We start from the raw sequence: 21043 nt of genomic DNA, 5'->3' as shown, positions 1-21043 counted from the left end.
GCCCTCTCCCGTGCACCTGCTGGCTGAGATGCCTGGTCCTAGTGCCTGCCACAATATGATCTTTAGGCCAAGCAAAACATGCTATGGATACAAAACTTTGGAGGGTCTCGGCCATCGAATTGGTAGAATTTGAAGCACTTCTTCGTGATGCCATAACTGGGACTAAAATTAAGCATCTCAAACAGAAACAGACATTTTTGTTACAGGCTTTGTGTGGTGGCTTGCCATCAGACCCTCAATGGCCTCTTAACGCAGTTCTGGAGTTGTTCACATTATTTTCCTGGCCAGGAATGATGGGCCTTATTTATAATTTACTTTCCATGATGACAGGTGACAGATGACAGGGAGGCACTGCCTCACCTGCCTCCCCTGACTGCACGTCACTATATATATATATATATATATATATATATATATATACAGTAAAGTCTCGTTATATCGATATCGGTTATATCGGTTATATCGATAGTACCGCTTATTACGATACTATTTTCATTTCCCTTGCACATTTATAGTCTTTTTATGTATAATTAGTACCGTTTAGTACGATACCCGGTTATTACGATAATCCGGTTATTACGGTGCTCCTTTTGATCCCCCGCCGGCCATTTTTCTGTTTATATCGATACATCGGTCGCGCCATTGGTCGACTTGGTCACGTGTCTAAGTCACGTGACACGCCATCGGTCGACTTGGTCACGTGAGTTTGTTACGTGACCAGCACCCGTGTAGCAGAGTCATTTTCATTTTCAGACGCTAGCTCGTGTGTAGCAGACGAGATTGAAGTGTTTGTGTTAAAAGGTAAAAATGAGAAGCAGAAGAAGATTGATGACTTTTTTAAATTGTATACATAATACAGTAAGATGTATGCATTGCAGTTTCCCTGTTGTGTTATGTACATGCCCACTGTACTGTATATGAATGCAATCGTTTTTTGCAACAATGTTTCTTGTTTTGTCTGCTGAAGCATGATGATTTATAAAATTACCATACATTCCATACTGTGTATTAAAGGACAACCGATGTCACTTTTTATTCAAATGCAAAACACCAATAAAAATGACTTCACGCCAAGACATCTTGCATTGCTTGTGAATCCAAACAATGGCTTCAGATTCGGATAATATGCTTTCTTGTTACACATCCAGTTATGAATATGATTCAAATGCACTGTAGTTCTGAAGATGAAAGCATACATGTTTGCAATCATTAAAGAATTATATGTGCCATTTTGAGGCAACATTGGGGGAATATCTCTGACCCAAAAAAAGGGAGCTAATGGCCAGCTCCGTTTCTTATATGGCGCTTGGCTGCCCTCTTTTGGCGGCTTTTGTTTAATGCAGTTCGGCGCAGGATCGGATATATCGATATTTTTCCGACTCCCGAGAATATCGATATAACGAGACTTTACTGTATATCTATATATATATACAGTAAAGTCTCGTTATATCGATATTCAAGGGAGTCCGAAAAAATATCGATATAACCGGGACTATCGATATATCCGACCCTGTTTGCATGTAATTTTCTCCGTGCGTGCATAGAAATAGTATCGATATAACCGGGACTATCGATATATCCGATATCGATATAATGAGACTTTACTGTATATATATATATATATATATGTATATATATATATATATATTCATCATATCATATTTTTAAAATTACTCTTCAAACCTTTGTACCTTTGTTACCAAACACCTCAATTATGTCCATTGCGCTAATATGGATTAGTTTGTGTGTGTTTCGAAAATATTTTCAACTGTATAAACATATATGCTTTTAACATTCACAGTTTCAAATTCAGTTTTTCCCCACCGCATTTTAATATAATATTTGCTTTGCATAATGCAATGTTATTAAGTGTAAATAGGGCAAAAGTGTTTTCTTTTTTCCTGCATTATTCATGGTAAGAGCCTCACACATTTTTATTTTGTGTGCACGGCACAGAACAGATGTTTTTTTCGTGGGTCTTAAATGTTCCAAACAATTATGTGATATTGCCTCAGTCACTCAACGGGAAAAAAACAGATTTTATTTTGCTCTTATTTGTGTTTCGAAGGTTCTGCGAAATGAAAACTATACCCAGGGAGGCTTCTTCAAATCAAGATCCAATTCAAACATAGTAAGCATGCAATGGTAATAATGTTTGTCATTTAGTGTCCCTCCTGGATGAGTGTTGTCATGGGATCACATAAGTTTTGTGGACTGGCAAACAACATAACACTTTTTCATGGTCCCACTTACCTACTTCCCATTATTGAATGCGGATCCTCAAGGCCTGCTCTATATTCATGACATAAATGTTACTCATACCTGAATATTTGTGAAGAGTTCCCACCATGCTCCAGTAAACAGAGGCAGCCTCTGCACCACTGGAGCTACACTCGCAACTTTATTGAGCTCCCCGCAATAAAAGAAGCACAAAAACTACCTCTGCAAATGAAAATGTTATACCACAGAAATATGCCGGATGAAATTGCATTACCTTAGTGCGTACATAACTTTTTTCTTAACCTGAGTTACAAATTAAATATGGTCCCTCGGGTCTTGATACTGCGAGCAGGGATGTTATCAGCCAAACAATATTTAGTAGGTAAAAGATGATTGTGTCCTCAGAGAATGCGTATATTCATGACATCTCAACTCTTTGGTGTCATCCTTTTAAAAGAAAAATATATGCATTGAAGTGAAAGATTTTTTTATTTTTACGTGACTTGAGCACCGACAATAACCATTGATGTGGGACCTTATTTTGCAGCCAGTTTCAATTAGTATTTATTGTCGATGCAACATCATGTCTACGTATAATATTGATGTTTTTGGTGTAATCTTTTGTGGTTTGTGCCTTCAATCAAATGTTCACGTTTGGATGTGAATAGAAAAATACACATGCACAATGGTTGCTGATACAACATGAACATAATCAAAGGAATAATAACCAGTTCTTCAAAAGAACTAGTCCCTACAAGAAACATGTTCTTTCTTCTATGGTGTTGATCGGTAGCCAGATCGTTATTATATCCACATCAGAGTTATGAGGTCCTGGGTTCTGCCTTTCTGCGTTGTTGCATGTTCTCCCCATACATGCATTGCTTTCCTTCAAGATTCCAATAAGATAGACCTGAAGGTGGTTGTCTTTGGCCATGTCCACAATCTGTCTCTTCATCAAATAACTGCATTCTGTATGTCGTATAAAAAAGTGGTGAATTTGAACAGGCTTATTTTTTGGCTTTGTCTGCTTGCAATCATTTTTACATTATTTTGAGAAACCCACCCCTAGATATTACCGTTAATTCAGAATTTGATGACATACACTCATAGAGAACATCAATGCCACATCATACTCAAAATGTATAACCATCTTCACATTGTATACAATTTCCATCCATCCATCCATCCATCCATCCATCCATCCATCCATCCATCCATCTGTCATGATCTGGTTGGCGACCAACGGGTGGCGCTGTCGGCCCCGCCTGCACTTGCACCTACACAGGTGCTGGTCGTCCCGATCAGTGGCGGACTGCCGCGTTCGGAATGGCGGCCAACGGGTAGTGACGTCAGCCCTGCCTGCAGCCTTGCAGGTGCTGGTCGTTTTAATCAGTGACACTTAAAATGACTCCCGGCACGACCATCCGGTGTCGGTTCATTGTTTGTTGCATGCTTTGTCTGCAATCGCATGCATTGTATGCTGTGCATGTCTTTGTTTAACCTTGGCGGACTTTTACACTTGGTTTTCTTTTGATACTTTATTTCCGTTCAAATCATTTTGATGTTTTACATTTTGTTCCTGCTGACCTTTATTTTAATACAATTTGGCAAACAACCTCCTGCTCCCTCCTGCCTGCTTTTTGGGATCCGCACCCGCCATCACCACCTTGCAAAACGTGACAGAATGAACCGACCAACCATCGAATCCCGCAGGTACAACGGACCCGTCTTATTTCCACCCTGTGCCTGGCAATGCTAGTCCACGTTAGCCCACGCCTCGTCGAGTTTGAATTGCGCCAATCGACAAGCCGTAACGTCCACGTCAACGTCCGGCCGAGACCTCCTTCCAGGTGGCCGTCCAGGGTGACACTGGGTGTCTGGCAGTGCGCGCTCACGTCCAGCCATGCTGTCGTCGTGCATGACGAATTGAGTCGGATCCACGACGAGCCGTGCAACGTCCGCGGCAACGTCAGTCCGAGACCCCACTCACCGCTGGATCCCGGAGCGGCTCAGGACTGGTCTCGTTTCCCCGGCGCCGGGCAGTTTACTCCCACATCGGCGTCCGGCCGAAACCTGGTCCCATACGGCCGTCCGGGGTGCCACTCTGCGCCTGGCAGTTCGACGTCCGCGTTGAGCCATGCGTCGTCGCGTGAACGTGCGAGACTGATCGCACTCACGCCCACGACGATCCGTGCTGCGTCTTCGTCCACCCCAGGCCGAGTCCCGTTCCCATCAGGCCACCGCCCGTCGTATGCTGGAGAGGCAGCGGTTGCCGTCTCCACCATTGTTCCCTGGCGAGTGGACCTTTTGGGAGACTGTTAGGACTTCTGGAAGCAGCCCCTTGAGGGGGGGGGGGGTACTCTGTCATCTGGTTGACGACCAACGGGTGGCGCTGTTGGCCCCGCCTGCACCTGCACCTGCACCTAGACAGGTGCTGGTCGTCCCGGTCAGTGGCGGACTGCCACGTTCGGATTGGCGACCAACGGCCCTGCCTGCAGCCTCGCAGGTGCTGGTCGTTTTAATCAGTGACACTTAAAATGACTCCCGGCACGACCATCCGGTGTCGGTTCATTCTTTGTTGCATGCTTTGTCTGTAATCGCATGCATTGTATGCTGTGCATGTGTTTGTTTAACCGTGGCGGACTTTTACACTTGGTTTTCTTTTGATACTTTTTTTCTGTTCAGATCATTTTAATGTTTTACATTTTGTTCCTGCTGACCTTTATTTTAATACAATTTGTCAAACAACCTCCTGCTCCCTCCTGCCTGCTTTTTGGGATCCGCACCCGCCATCACCACCTTGCAAAACGTGACACCATCCATCCATTCATCCATCCATGCGTGCGTTCATTGATCTATCCATTCTCGGCCAATTATCTGAGGTTTGGTCACCATGCAAATGCTTTTGCCTGAAAGCCCATACTTCCCTCTCCCTAGCTACTTTGTAGGCGAATTTCATATGGCTGTAGGCAACATCTGCTACAAAAAATAAAATAAATAAGAATAATAAAAAGCACTTTGGAGGGCCATCACACGAAATAAAAGGGAAGTAAGGTTTAGAAAAAAGGAAATAATTGTACAGCAATTAAATATCTTTTTTTCTTTGACGCTTGTAAGCTTTTCACTACCAGAAACAATTCTTCTTTATCTTCTTCCCTCACATTCTTATCAGTGTAGGTGCTTTTACATTAAGTTTAACTTGAAGAGAATGAATCAATATTTGTCCCATTAATCTCCAAATGCAGCTCCGCAACACTACTTTTATACATCTGGAAACATGGAACACATGCGTAAAAGAAGAGGAGCGCAATGTAAGCTTTTATGAAAGTGTGCACCAAAGCAGGGCCCATCTCCATGGAAACGAAGGCCAGATTTGATGTGCATGGATTTAGGTATGCAGTTGAGTTGCGACAGAATTGACATCATCTATTCGACAAGTGTGGCCTTTGAAGGACACAACCTTGTGAATTTGGACAGAGCCTTTGTGTGTGCTGTGATTGGCTGACAACCATTCATCTACTGCAGTATTACTGTGGATGAGCGGTGAAGAGAATGGATGGACGGACTTATGGATTGTTTGATGCATTGATGCCAGTACTGTTTTTTAATAGGAGGAATGTCGGTGCCATTCGACTGTCATCGCTGGACAGCTCTGGGGCCATCGTGCTTTTTTGCGCCTGTAATGGGCAGCATCTTCACAGCCCGGCTTTGTTCAGCACAAAGGTCGGTGCTGTTGGACAGTCTGTGGCTGGATGGATGCATGGCTTGAGGACCCCGCGATAAGAGGAAAGGAGCGTCAGCGCAGAACGCCGAAGTGTATGTGGAACTGTTGCAGCTTGGAATTGAAGCGGATTAATGTGGGACAGGAGATGTGAGACAATCTCTTTTCGTCAATGGATACTACAGCTGTGTTTTTGCTTTCAACATTTAGCTTGTAGTCAACGTGCACATTCCACCATGATGTCCCTGATCCACTGATGGAAAGACTCTTTGATCCTCTCCTCTTTCATCTAGAATTGCTTCATGTAACAAAGAGGGTACAGAAAGTGCTTGAGAATGAATGACTCTCTGTCTTTGTGTTGTCATATTATTTGTTACTACAGTGGTACCTCAGTTCTCGACCTCGGTTCTTGACCTCGGTTCTCGACCATAAGTCTAGAATCCAGGTACCACTGTGTATTTAGTTTTTTTTCTTGTTCTTTTGACTTCAAGAGGGCGCCGCGAGAGTGGCTGCCTTTCCAGCAGCTCATGTATTTTGTTTTTCTACTTTCATTTTTTCATTCCTTTCATCACTTTGCTGCTGTGAGACTAATAAAGGCAAATCCAATCCAATCCAAGACCCATTTGGGTCTTAATAGAAAAAAATGAAATCAATTAGAGAAGAAAACTTTAATTTGTCTGACTTTGGAGAAATTCCCAATTTACAGTAGCAAGTTTATGAAAGGGAGAAGCACAAGAACCAAAAGTACATTAACATATAATAAGCAAACTATAAAAAATACCCACATAAGCATATGAAAATGGGTGAGTTGTGGTAAATCCAGGTTTTCAGGATCGTCTATTCAATAGCTGCATTTCAAAAAACACATTTTACGAGAGTATTCATTCATTTTCCAGACGAGGGTCACGGGGGGGTGCTGGAGCCCATCCCAACTGTCTTTGGGCACAAGGTGGAGTTGCCAGCCAAACACAAGGCACACAGACAGACAACCATCCACACTCAGACTATAAACCCTCAGGACAATTTGAAATGTTCAATCAGTCTGTCATGCATGTTTTTGGAATATGGGAGGAAATCACAGGAAACCCACGTAGGTCAGTGGAACGTGGGAGAAAATCTGAAGACTCTGAGAAAACCTGGGAGAACATGCAACAAAGAACAGAGAAGCCACAAAAGAATGACTCCATATGCATTTTAGAGTTCCTTTTAAGAATTTTATATGGCCTCGCCCCACCTTACCTGAGCTCCTCTGCGAGGACGCACCTGACCAGTGCCTCATTTGTGGAGAACAGACACGATTAGAGGTAGCGACAACCAAGCGGAGGCTGAGAAGTGATCAGCCTTTCCTGTTGCTGGAATAACTTCCCACTGAACATCCGACGAGCCCCCTTGCTGCGCATCTTTAAAACTTGTCTCAAAACCCCCATTCTCTGGCTTTGAAATCGGCAAAAGACTTTCTTTTTACTGTTTTTTTCTCTCTCCTCTCTTCATTATTAAATTAGGTTCCCTTTTGTAAAGCTGACTTATGTATTTTGTTCTGCTATTCCATTGGCAAAAACTGAAATAATGAATAAAAATAATAATAAAAAAACATCCTTTACTTCCAGTCATCCATTTTCTAATCCACTGATCCTCATTGTCTGATATCAATACCAGTGTCTGAAATAAGGGCTGTACAACTTACAGAACGTCTCCGCCCGTGTGGCCGAAAACTTTTTCAAGAAATAAAAACAAATAAAATAAAATAAATATATATTTTTTCAAATAAAACGTTTGCTTTATTCCGATTTTGAAATCTTTATTCGGTTTGTAAATTTCGGAATTTCGGTTCGTTTGGCAATTTGCATATTCGGCAGCCAATCAGAAGCCTGCATCGAATAACTGTGTGCTTCCGGGTGCATTTGCATATCATTTTCCAGAGTAGACGCACAGAGAAAGCAAGAAAAATGGATGAGTCGTTAGGAGTCAAGCCAAAACCTCTGCCCCAGAAGAAAGATTCAAAAGAAGCTAACAAAATGTATGACGCTACAAAATGTAAACGTACATTAAAAGCGTAGTGGAAAGAGGAGTTCATGTGGCTTGTAGCAGACGACTCAACGCAAACATTGCATTGTGGAACATGCCAAACAGTGTATAGACAAACGGCAACTGGAGCGAAATCATCAGCAAGGGATATTTACGATAAATTAAACAAGGGAGCATTTCTGGTAGGTACATCAATTGATTAATTTCAAAGTGCTGTTCTGTTATATATTCTGGTTATCAATCCTTAATACTTTGCAACAATGTTTTTTGTGAGTTGTCTTTCAAGTTGTGAAAAATGGGGCAGGCAACTTTATGGCTGGGCAGGCAACTTTTCAGAGTTGTCTGCCCTGGTGTCCGGTAACTTTTTGTCATGAGTTTCAGACACTGTCAATACCCAAAAAAACAGTGTCAGGGATAAACATGTATTCTGATCAGAATGATCAATCCTCTGGCATATTACATTTTACTCCATATTTATCTGATTTGCAGCTACTTTGCTAATTATACAAAATAGCTTTGCATTTAAAAAATACATTGACTATTTTTGATGTTTTATTGTATCAGGTGTTTAAGTGAGTTATTCTTTCCAATCATCCATTTTCTGATCCACTCTGTCCTCACAAGGGGTGTGCTGGAGCCGATCTGAGCTGTCAATGGGCAGTCCACGGGTACACCCTGAGCTGGCAGGACACACAGACATTGAATCATTTGAACTCACAATCACACCTCGAGACAATTCAGAGTGTTTTCCTGGCAACCAAATTTTTGGAATGTGGAAGGAAACCAAAGTACCTAGAGAAAACATGGAAGCATGTCCAAAGCATACAAACTCCACACAAGAATGCCGGAGCAGGAATTGAACGCCCAGCTCTACTCAGTGAGAGAGACAGATCCTCTCCTCTTTCATCTATAGAACTGCTTCATGTTACAAAGAGGGTGCAGGACACGCGTAAGAATGAATGACTCTCTGTGTCTTTGTGTTGTCATGTTATTAGTTATTGAGTTTTTTTTGTGTTCTTTTAACTATGAAGATGGCGCCACGAGAGTGGCTGCCTTTTCAGCAGCTCATGTATTTTGTTTTTCTACTTCATTCATTCCTTTCATAACTTTGCTGCTGTGAAATATGAATTTCTCCACGGCAAGACTAATAAACGTAAATCCAATCCAATCTAATAAATAATTATTTGTGTTTTTTTTCTAGTTTGCTTATCTCAATTATACTTTATCACATATTTTAGGTGCTGCTACAGTTTTTACTCAATTTCTTTTTATACTATCTACACAATGTGTTATCCATTGAGTTTGTGCTCTCTGATGATATTATACGTCTAAATGTGTTGAAAAAAAAACATGTACTCCCAATGTAACTAAAATAAGGCTGAGGTGTTTCAGCGTCACAGATTTTCATTTGGAAATATGCAATAGTCTTACTTTCAGAATGTTTTTTTTTCTCCGTTTAAGTTCACACTACCATCCTTTTTTAATATGTACATGATATTTTTTTCGTCTGAATAGTGACAAGAATTTATGAGGCCAATCCCCATTTTCCAGACTCTAAATTATCATGAAAATATATAGACAATCACATAAAAAATATAATTTGTTCCTGTGCCCGACTCCATTACTTACTGCCATATATTTTTATTGTGCTGAAGCCTATTGCTTCAAAGGTGAAAACTTATAGAGCCTTTCCATTGACCTAAAGAGGAAAGTAGCAATGGATAGAGAAGCGATTAGAAGCCAAGGCTGAAATTGTTTTCTGTAAATGTTGGTATATTTTATTTTGTAAGTATTAATTTATCTCATTCAGTCTTTTTACAGTGTTAATAGCTTCTCCTCAGCCATGCAAAGGTGAGACATGTAATATTGATTTGCCTTCTTTGAAGTGAAGTGCGAACAGGCGTCATGTGGATGGAGGGTTGGGCTGAGAACTGGTCATCCTGTAAGATACTATAAGCATGTTACACTGGTCCCCAAATCACTACATTGCCTTTTAGTCCATGGATGACTTTGACATTTTACTGCTGGCTGACAAATCACTGATTTGGCTGACCAAATGTGGAACAAAATTCACACCAAATTTATTGCTTCCTGCAAATGAATCAAATGCACTCCAGGCATCTGAAACAGGTCTAAAATATTGTAGAAAAACACATATGAGAGAGAAAAAATCTTAAATAGCTAAGGTCTGCTTAGATAAAGATTCTGAAACTTTTGTGATCCCTCTTGTTGCCTATCTGGTCGATAAAGCCATTGATAATATACAACAAGAATACATTGCTGTTAAAAGTCATTTCAAATAACTTGTCATCATTCAAAGTTCTTTATAGGAGATGATTTGGAGTAGCCTGTGTGTGAGTTTTACTCTGAGGCAGGTCATAGCAGTGGCCTGAAGGAATTACAGTGAATTTAGCGGCAGGTGAAAAATGCCATTTGTCCAGCTTGGCTGACCAGTGTCCGTCCATTTAATTAGGGACTGAAAAAAAAGGTTTTGTTGTTTATGCACCATTCTCATGAACTATACCTTTACTATTCACTACTCAGAATGCAATTGTAATTTTGCTGTCAATAATTCACGCTACTGTTTTTATTTCCCTTTTTCTTGCAATGAATTGTTCTTTTGCAATATGATTTTGACCTGCATTATGTATTGCTTTGCCTTTGTAAAATGCTTAAGTTGACTTTGTGTTAAAATTGCCAAACTCGTTGTGGTTGGTTAGCACATCCACTACAGTTCAGAGGTCAATCCATCCCTCCAACTTCTTTCCGATCTGGTTTATCCTTACATGGATCATTCGGGGCTGTAGCCTATCCCAGCCATCTTCAGGCACTTAAATGTGTCTTTTTTCAACCCCGAGTAATCAATAACAATGATACCTTTTGTATGTGGAACACAAACTCTGCTATTGGCTCGAAAATAACCCAGTGTGTAGAACTACTTAACATATAGTCAACTAGGATAGGCTCAACCCGACTTACATCCTGAATGAGTATAAGCGAGAGATAATTGATGGAATTAAGAAACTTAAACATGCTTACACTCAAACAAAAACGGCTGTGAATTATTTTCAAGGACTGCAGTGTCACATTTGAATGGTGGTGGTGGACCTCAAAAAAGCAGGCAGGAGAAAGGAACAGGGTATACATGTCAACTTGGGTTAAAATTCCTGCCAATTTATATAAAGTTGGCAGGAACTAAATTCAAACGAACAAAGTCAAAAGAACAAAAAAAAAGTAACAAGCAAAACCATGACTGAAACATGACTGAAAAGAAAGCAAATGTTGGATCTATGCACTGGGAAGCTCCTTCAGGCGGAGAATGATACTGATACACTGAAAGAAGGAGATGTACCACCGCCTGTTTCTGCTTACTGCTGTCAGGCTAATGAATAGACGGTCCTAAAAACCCGGAATCACCCTCGTTCACCCATTTTTAATATGCTTATATTTATTTTCATATTCTTACATTTGTCTGTGTAAGCTCTCAGTCGTACAGGAGTGGTCCATCGATGAGAAGGTTTCTGTACAGATGACGGCTGAAGAAACCTTCTCATCGATTCTTACATTTGGTTATTTCATTTTTTCCCTCTCATAAATTGGAAAGACACATTGTTAGACACAGTTTTTGTTTTATTTTCTTATCTTATGTTGATCGGGCTGATGCTTGCCAATATATTTATGGCCATGCGACTTGGTCACCTGCCATTCAGCCATTGAATTGGTGGTTGATGCAGCAATATTAACTCCTGAATGTACATTGTGGAGGAAATGTTCCACACCGAACAATATAGCGCAAGATCAACATTTGGTTTCTCAATATTTAGCTTTCATTATCTTTCGTATTCATATCTGCTGCACTTTTCTGATGGCTTTACCAAATCAGATGCTTGAAATCATCATTTCTCATTATGTTTCAAGTATACACAACTTTGTAAAGATGAATCTTTGTCAAGACGGCTTTTCTCATGAGGTTCAAAGCCTTTTCCCCACCTTGAGCAGAGGAGTGCACTGTATGTGATTTGGCAGATAGAATTCTGGTGTACCAAATTGATGTTGTTGCACAAATTCGCAATAATACTGTGACAGTCCTGCAGCCTGTGTCAATGTGACCACGACCAAACTAAATTGTAAACAACACATCACCCATGTAATTGGCTAGTTCCCCTGCCCCCACCCTCATGAACCAGTGGTCAATATAGCAATCTCCAATAAACACAGCAGTAAATGTTTGCTGTGTACTGTATTTCAAATCTCCAGAGGGAATCTGAAATCACATTACCACAAACAAGCGTAGGCATGCAACAAATGCATGGATACTGTATTTGCTTCCAGGCTTGTTGTATAAAGTGTCGTGAATAGCATCAAAACCCCTTGCACGTTAATGACCACGTTGAAAATAGGTCCCAAATCGGAACCCTGGTCTGTCAACATGTGCTTATGTTTTACACAATCCTCTGGAGCAACATCTGCAGAGCAGTTGCCATTAATTTTCCTCCAGGGTGATGGGATTATTTGTAATCAAACCTAAAATCATGACACCATTGTGATTCGAAACTTTGACGACAAAGAGAATGCATCCTTCCTTTACCAGACCATGCTACTGAGCTTAGGTACTATCAAAGTTGAAGGAACTGTACATATGTTGACTATCTGCTGAGTTAACAAAATCAAACTCATAGGGTGAAGATCAAACCATGAAGTTCAAAGTGTTAATCCACTGGCCGCATTTCGATGACTTGGCCTTTGGAGAACAAGTGTCATGGTTACACTCTCGCTGCCGGACATTAACATTGCCTCATCTAAAGGAGGTAACACTTTTCATTAATTAAGTATGGGATTTCTGGAATACTAAACCCGACGTTTTGTTTACAAAGAACACGAAAACTGTGTGAGTCCAATTTATATGCCAGTTCTATACTTTAGCAATGTAGGAACATGAGTTGTTGCAGTTTAGAAGAGAAAATATTTCAATCCCACTTTATGCTATTTTTTCTGCTTCTGTATTGTTCATGCAATATTTATCTGTACTTAACAATAATAACAGGCCCTGTGTTGAGGGCACTGGGCCTTGTATATACTATTAGTTTATGGAGGGGTTTAAATTTGTGATGATGAAGTATCTTGAATTCAAGGCAACCAGCAAAGTAAAACAAAAAGTAAAGTAAAAACTGATTCTGAATTGTTATTTATGATATATTATTGTCATAGTGTGCTATCCATCAGTACGCGGTACAGCAGGATTCAAAATGCAGGAGATATCGATTGGTGTAGATTCGAGATTCATTAGTTTTAGTGGGCAAAATACAACCCTCGGGCCGGATCGGAGAAAAGTGCATCAGCCCTGCTATTTCTTATCTTTGGATCCAAAACGGTGACATGTAAGTGACTCTCGATTGTAGTGAGTATGACTTGAATTGGCAATGTTTTAAATCTAATTAATTTACATTTATGTCATGTAGGTCGTGGTAATCAAACGAAGAGCAGTAATTAACGTGGCAGTGAAATTGAGATGACATTCAAGAGACACTTCGAGTCAGAAAGACTCAAATCTACGAAACTTTGAAAAACAAGGATGCGATTCTTGCTCAGTCCGATTCTGGCAATATCCATGATCAGAGTTAATCGCCTGCGACTCAACGCACGTTTTCTCGTTTCTTGGAATGGTTTGACTGTTATTTTGTTAAAAAAGACTTTGGCAAAGTGGAGCTCTATGGCGCTAACTATGAGCATCGGAAAGTTTTGAGCAATCCATGGCTGGTTTCAAAAGTTTGCTGTCATGTGTTGTGATTGCGGGATCTACAGTTATAGAAAGAATAGAAAGAAAACCACCAGATGACTTACTGAACTCGTTTTGTCGCAAATGTTGCGCTCTCCACTATAGTAAGGGAGATACGGTGTTGTGGGATCCAGGAAAAAAACCACAAGACAAGCAATGTGATACGTCTTGACTCAACAGTGGTTTACTTCGAATGCCCCGATCTAATGCAAACGTACGCGTACAACAATTTCCGGTCCAACGATCTAAATCGGTCCGACACGAAACATGAACCGAAGCAGGCGTTCCATGTTTAAATAAACATTTTCGATATATATCATTTGTAAACCAATAGAACTACGCGAATGTAACCAAAATAGGAAATACGATAATTTACAACCTGTCACATACTCCCCCTCAAAATAGATGTTGTCCCCAACATATGTACTAGTAAATACATAAATACGCTGGACGACGTGCCCAAAACAATGACGCACGGTATTATGAACTGCATCCAAATATGAACTATAATAATGAACAGTTTACAGACTGGAACTCTTTTCATACATTCTGTTTACATTATAACAATCAACAATTCACAGACTGGAACTCTTTTCATACATTCCGTTTTACTTATACAGGGCTCATCGGGGTCTTCTTGTTTCCATCTCACTGTTCTATTAAACCGAAGTGTCGATTAACCATTTCTGTAGTATTTCGTGGCATAATAGGGGTGTGCGCCATACATCCAAGGCATTGTCTGTTCACCATGATATGGTACTGTCCCTACATTGTAGCAAGATGGCGAACCAAGGCGATCATACGTGAATACCTTGGGTCTCCTGTGTTCTCGTCGTGGCCGTTGATTTCCCCCAATATCAGGATTACTGGGGGGTGGCTGGGGAAAAGGGGGACACACTGTCACAGGTGGATCATTTTCCGGACCAATGTTGCCCTCCTGAGATTGGTCAACTTCCGCAGCTCCCGGCTCCGTCCCCGGCAGTTCATTCCCCAGTTGATTGTCATCATGGTGGGTTGTCTCCACAAAGCTCACGTCCCGCGGTTCTGGTGAGTCTGGTCGGGTGCTCTGGCGATGCAACACTGGATAGTACTCATCCTCCTCATCATCCTCTTCCGGATCCATTTCCGGCATCTTGTTCGGTCGTTGCCGAGTGGACTTTTCCTTGGACTGGGACTGTAGTGAAGTCTCTAATGGCAAATGATCACATGGCAGCAAGAGATTGCGGTGGAGTATCCTAGATCTGCCCTTCCCCCTCTCAGGTTTCAGCTCATAAACTGGAATGTCTTGGCTGACTTGACGAACCACTGTATGAACAACATCCTCCCAGTGGTTTCTCAGTTTGCCTGAACCTCCACGTGGGGTTAAGTTTCGAACCAGAACACGATCACCGGGCAACAGGGTAGAATACTTTAGTTTACTGTCATATAGTCTCTTACTCCTGGCAGCAGCTTTGTTGTTATTTTCTTGCGTGATCGCATACGCTTCCTCCATGCCCTGTTTCCACTTCTTCACATAGTCCTTCTGGTTGGTTTCACCCTGGTTCGAGTCTGGATTCAAACTAAACAACATATCAACTGGCAAACGTGGTGAACGTCCATAAAGTAAGTAAAAAGGTGAGAACCCTGTCACCTCACTTTTGGTACAGTTGTAAGCATAAACGAGTTTGTTTAGTGAGTCTTTCCAGTTACTCTTTTGTTTCTCTGTCAGTGTCTTTAACATCTGGATCAGTGTTCGATTAAATCGTTCAACTTGTCCATTTCCCTGTGGATGGTAGGGGGTTGTCCTTGAACCCGCAACCCCACAATATTCCTTCAGTTGAGCAAAAAGTTGATTTTCAAATTCACCACCCTGATCATGGTGAATTCGAAGGGGGAACCCAAACTTTAAAGCATAGTCATTAAATATTTTGTTTGCCGCTGTTTTGCCAGATTTGGACGTTGTAGCATAAACTTGAGCGAAACGTGTAAAATGGTCTACTAGCACAAGCACGTATTCATAACCACCCTTACATTTGTCAAGATGCAAAAAGTCAACGGAGACAAGTTCAAAAGGCTGAGTAGTCACAATATTAGTGAGAGGGGCTCTGGTCTCACGGTTGGGCTTTTTGTGTTTTAGGCACACACACTCTCTCAGTACATAGTCCTCTATTTCTTTTTGCATAAAGGGCCAGTAAAAACGATCCCTTACAAGGGAAAGAGTCCTTTCTACACCATGGTGGCCCATATCATCATGCAGCTCTTTTAACACTGTCACCTTGTGTTTTTCAGGAAGCAGTAGTTGGGTTCTGTTTGCCGTTTTTCTGTACAAAACACCTCTGTCATTAAAGTGTAGCTTGTCCCATTCCCTCACAAGACAAACAACTTGAGGACAATGCTTTCTTAGTTCAGTACCTAGCGGTTTCGTCTCCGCCAGTTTGTATCTAATAATATGTCCTATAATGGGGTCAGTCTCTTGATCTAGCTTGATCTGTCCAACAGTCAATGGGGCTATCGGTGTGTTTAGTGACACCTCGGCACACATAGCTGAGATTCCCATAGACCAAGCTGCACTAGACTCGTTCTGTTGGTCAACCGCTTGTACGGCAGCACTCACAGCATCATACGACATTTCTTTTGTACATCCTTCCATATATGTTACCATATCAAGGGGCATCCTAGATAAACTGTCTGCATCAACATTTTCCTTACCGGGACGATATTTAACAGTAAAATTAAAATCAGACAGTTCTGCGACCCACCTGCACCCAGTTGCATTTAACTTAGCAGTCGACAGTACATACGTGAGTGGATTATTGTCACTATACACAGTGAAGAATGGTGCATAGTACAAATAATCACGAAACTTGTCTGTGATCGCCCACTTAAGCGCCAAAAATTCCAACTTGCCCGAGTGTAAATTATAATTCTTCTCAGCTGCAGTTAATGTCCGAGAGCCATAGGCTATCACGCGAAGTTTGCCATTTTGTCTTTGGTACAACACAGCACCTAAACCCCGGTTAGAGGCATCTGTATGCAAAATGAAAGGATGCGCGAAGTCAGGAAAACCTAAAACTGGTGGTTGAACTAAACAGTCTATTAGCTGCTCTAACACTGACTGATGCTCATCACTCCACTCAATACGTGTGTTGGAAGACACACTGTTATGTCTCACTTTCCATTTTTGTCTTTGATGCTGCTGAGTCTCAACATTCAGAGGGGCTTTAAGCAAAGCATACAAGGGACTAGCGATACAAGAGAAATCTTTGATGTATTGCCTATAATAGCTTAATAGTCCCAAAATGGCTCGAAGCTCACCGACAGTGCCTGGCTGCTTGTTTTTCAGGGCACGCACTGCTGCTGTATCTGCCGGGTCCATTCGGCTCCCCTCAGCAGAGACAATCCTGCCGAGGTACCTCACTTCCGGCTTGAAGAGGTCACACTTTCGGGCTTTGAGTTTTATTCCATTTTCCCTGAGACGTCGCAACACTCGTCTGACGTCCTCAACGTGGTTGTCAAATGTCCCGCTGAAAACAAGAATGTCATCAAGATAGGGGACACATATTTCGTCCCGTAACCCCTCCAGACATTGTTCCATACACCGCTGGAACGCTGCTGGTGCATTCATGAGTCCAAACGGAATTCGAATCCATTCATAAAGGCCCCAAGGGGTCACGAAGGCAGTCAGGTGTCGGCTCCCTTTGGACATGAACCCCTGGTGGTATGCTTTGCCTTGGTCCAGCAGCGAGAAGATGGTGTTACCCCCAAGGCTATCCACCACGTCCTGTACCCGTGGGATGGGGTGCCGGTCAGGGTGTGTTTTCCGGTTCAGCTCTCTGTAATCAATACATAAGCGCAGTGTACCATCTTTTTTCCTGACACAGACGACAGGGGATGAGTAGGAGGAAGTGGACTTTTCCACCCACCCCTGCGCTATCAAGTCCTGTAAATAGTCTTTCACCTCTCTGTACATTGGCTTTGGGACAGACATATATGTCTTTGAAACAGGCTCAGTGTCTTTCAACAAAATGTCCATTTGTAGGTTTTCCACACACCCTATGTCGTCGTCCGATTTTGAAAATGATGCCGATTCCTCTCTCAACATCTGCTGAACGGTCTTTCTTTTATCTTCGTCCAAATGAGAAAGATCTATTGGGGGGTCCCACTGCTCACTGAGAGCGATGGTGGTATTCTGGACATGGACCTCATTGACAACCACTGAAGGAAGGTCCCTTTTAAATATGTTAGCTGGGTAGACAGACCCTACCGACTGCACTGTACCAATAATAGCCTTTACTGGAAACCTAATATCATGATTAGTAGGGTTCTGGACATTAACAACTATCCTAGGGATGGAACCTGCCTTTACTGAGACCAACGAGTCACAAAGCTCGAGGCCATCTGGCCACTGTGGGTTTTCACTTGGCTCAAAAACCAATGTAACATCTTCCTTAAAGGGCTTAGCCTGTACTTTGCATGGAATAATAAGTGAGCTATGCCTGGCTATAGTGAATCTCTCATTTGTTGTTTTTACACGGTACTCATGTGCTTGTCCCAGACTAACTGCTTTTATGAAAGTGGCAGCTTTATTGCGCTTAAGGTGGGGAAAAGCTAGTCTAACCGATTTCAAGAGCTTTTCTGTATCCCCTGTTTGTGACTCATTAGAGAGGCTATCTAACACAAGACGCTCAATGACATTAAACCCTATGATAGGACACTGTTGCTGGTCACCTTTTAGTACTAATACTGGTACAAGTAGCCCTGGATCATTAGCACCAAGTTTAAATGGTATCTCAAGCCATCCTACATAAGGCATATCTGTTCCATTAGCTGCCACAATATTGAGAGTGTTATCAGGGTCAATAAGTTCATTCACATTTTTCAATGACACGTCAGGTAAGTTTGTTTGTTTCCATAACTCATCTACAGCACACACCTGGGACCCCGAGTCCCAGAGTGCTTCAACCCTTTTGTTACCCAAAAAGCACCGAATAAGACATTTCTTTCCCACTAACTCCCTGACCGAAGGTAATTTGCCACACTGTTTCTTATCTGTACGCTCGACAAATGACTGCTTATGTCTCTTCTGAACGGGGCCACGTGTGTGGGGCTTACATTCCATTTTCATAGCACCACTGTAACACTGGGACCTATCTGTCTCTGTGGTCACACCATGTCCCACTGGAGTAACCCTTTCTAGTTTAAAGCATGGTTCCTAGCTGAGTTCTGTGCTTTGCAGCCTGCTCTGAAATGTTCACTACTTCCACATTTAAAACAGTGCTGACAATATTCTTCACCTGTCTGAATACAAGAATAACACCTGGGCTGAGGGCGACGGGGCATGTAGTACTGCGGAGGGGCGAACCGCTGCTGGAACTGTGCTGCCCCCCTCATCGGCCTGGGCCCTGGTGCTGGGTGGTACTGCTGAAGAGCTGATGGGGAGTGCTGGGTGTAGTAGTGCCTGGCTGGTGGATCTACCTGATATTGTGAAGGTGGAGTGAAGGCGACCTGTTCAGGGTAGTGGTCAGGCAGGCGTTCAGGTCCTCCGCTGGTGGGCTGAGAAGTGGCTGTTGGTTTCTGAATAGTCTCTTTGATCTGGGACACTTCTGCACGCAGCTCTTTTAACAGCATCATCTCTGACCTCATCTCTTTGATCTCTGAAAGGAGTTCATTCGGCACAGTAACAGTATTCTGCTTTAAGACTGTCTTCTTCCCAATCGGGACTGGTGTGTCATCTACCTGGACAGTGTTCAGCGTTGTCACCCGTGCAGCAGCATTTTTCTTTTTTTCCTGTCGCTCTTTTTCATTTGCACATGCCATGTTTAATTTTTCTAACAGTACTTCATCTGATGTGGTGGTTAGCAGGAGGAAAGGTTGCATGTCACTCTTTACATTGTCACTCTGTAACCCCGTCAGAACTGTGTGCAGGAATAAACTCTGGACCAACGTGGGATCATACTTCACCTCTGATTCAGCTTCTTGAGATGCAAAAAGAATCCTTTGACGAAGATCCATTGCACGCAGTAGAAATTTCTGTGGGGACTCTTTATTAGTCTGCACTTCCGATGAGAGCTGCTTGTACAACTCAGTGGCTCCTCTCTCTTGATAGTGAGATCGGAGAATCCTTCGTAAAGAAGTTAGGGTAAGATTTTCTTTCCCTTCGAGGTAGCTTCTCAACTGCAGACCTGGTGTTATGGCACGAACCACTGCATCGATGATCTCATCCCCCTGGTAGCCTTTACTGAGCCCACTTTCTATCTGTCTGACCAAATTAGGAAATGTGAGTTTATCTTTTTGTCCGAGTTCACCTATTTGTCCAGATATTTTGAAATCTTTGCGCCAGGGGGCAGTGTCTGGGGGCACTATGCTTCTCTTTCGCACTGCATCCCGACCTTTTTCACTTGGTTTGGCTATTCCTGGTTCAAAATCTTTTATACTTTCAATCAAGTCCTTTACACGTAGCAAATCTGACATTCCTCCATCTTCTAGCTCTAATTCAGCTCTTTCAATGTAGGTTGACACAATATTAATTAGTTGGCCTCGAGTCTTTCCTGTAAGTTGCTCTCTTTCCAGTCCAGATATTTGGATTTCAGCACATAACTCTGACAACTGTCGAAAATTCAGTCCAAATAACTTGCCTTTGATGTCCAACTGTAATTCCTCCAACGCCATTTTCGAGAGGGTAGACGCAGTTCAGCTGGCCGGATTCACTTCAAAGTCTTCCAGTGCCCTCTAGTGGTGGCTGTACGCACAGAGATGCAACTAGAGCACATGTAGAAACAAACCAGTAAACGGCGACGCCACTCCGACTGGGTTGATTGGGGATATTCGGCGCGAGCTTCTACCCACGGCGAGTAGACAACACTCGAACGCAAATATCCCAGCGGTGCCTCCAAAATGTTGCGCTCTCCACTATAGTAAGGGAGATACGGTGTTGTGGGATCCAGGAAAAAAACCACAAGACAAGCAATGTGATACGTCTTGACTCAACAGTGGTTTACTTCGAATGCCCCGATCTAATGCAAACGTACGCGTACAACAATTTCCGGTCCAACGATCTAAATCGGTCCGACACGAAACATGAACCGAAGCAGGCGTTCCATGTTTAAATAAACATTTTCGATATATATCATTTGTAAACCAATAGAACTACGCGAATGTAACCAAAATAGGAAATACGATAATTTACAACCTGTCACACAAACACACCTAACTCTGTTATAGTCTGTATATTTCAAAACCGTTTTATACACCTGTACTGTATGCTGCAGTTTTTGGGCAATATAGAACGTTGTTGCTTGTGTTGTAACATGTACTGTATGTTG

At 42.1% G+C, this 21043-nt stretch overlaps 1 protein-coding gene across 1 annotated transcript; it reads right to left on the bottom strand.

The window, feature by feature from the left end:
- Positions 1-15979: 15979 nt before the first annotated feature.
- Positions 15980-20745, bottom strand: LOC148899601 (uncharacterized). The gene is made up of 2 exons (XM_088994979.1): positions 19197-20745; positions 15980-17554 (listed from the first exon to the last, which is right to left on the bottom strand). The coding sequence occupies exons 1-2, from the start codon at positions 20388-20390 to the stop codon at positions 17528-17530; spliced, it is 1221 nt and encodes a 406-aa protein (XP_088851105.1). The 5' UTR covers positions 20391-20745; the 3' UTR covers positions 15980-17527.
- Between the last annotated feature and the right edge of the window lie 298 nt (positions 20746-21043).

Source organism: Hippocampus bargibanti, linkage group LG04 (genome assembly GCF_051943395.1).
Source record: "Hippocampus bargibanti isolate YZ-2025 linkage group LG04, ASM5194339v1, whole genome shotgun sequence".
NCBI lineage: Eukaryota > Metazoa > Chordata > Actinopteri > Syngnathiformes > Syngnathidae > Hippocampus > Hippocampus bargibanti.
The sequence above is the reverse complement of the archived record's forward strand: the minus strand, read 5'-3'. Positions and strand labels throughout refer to the sequence as shown.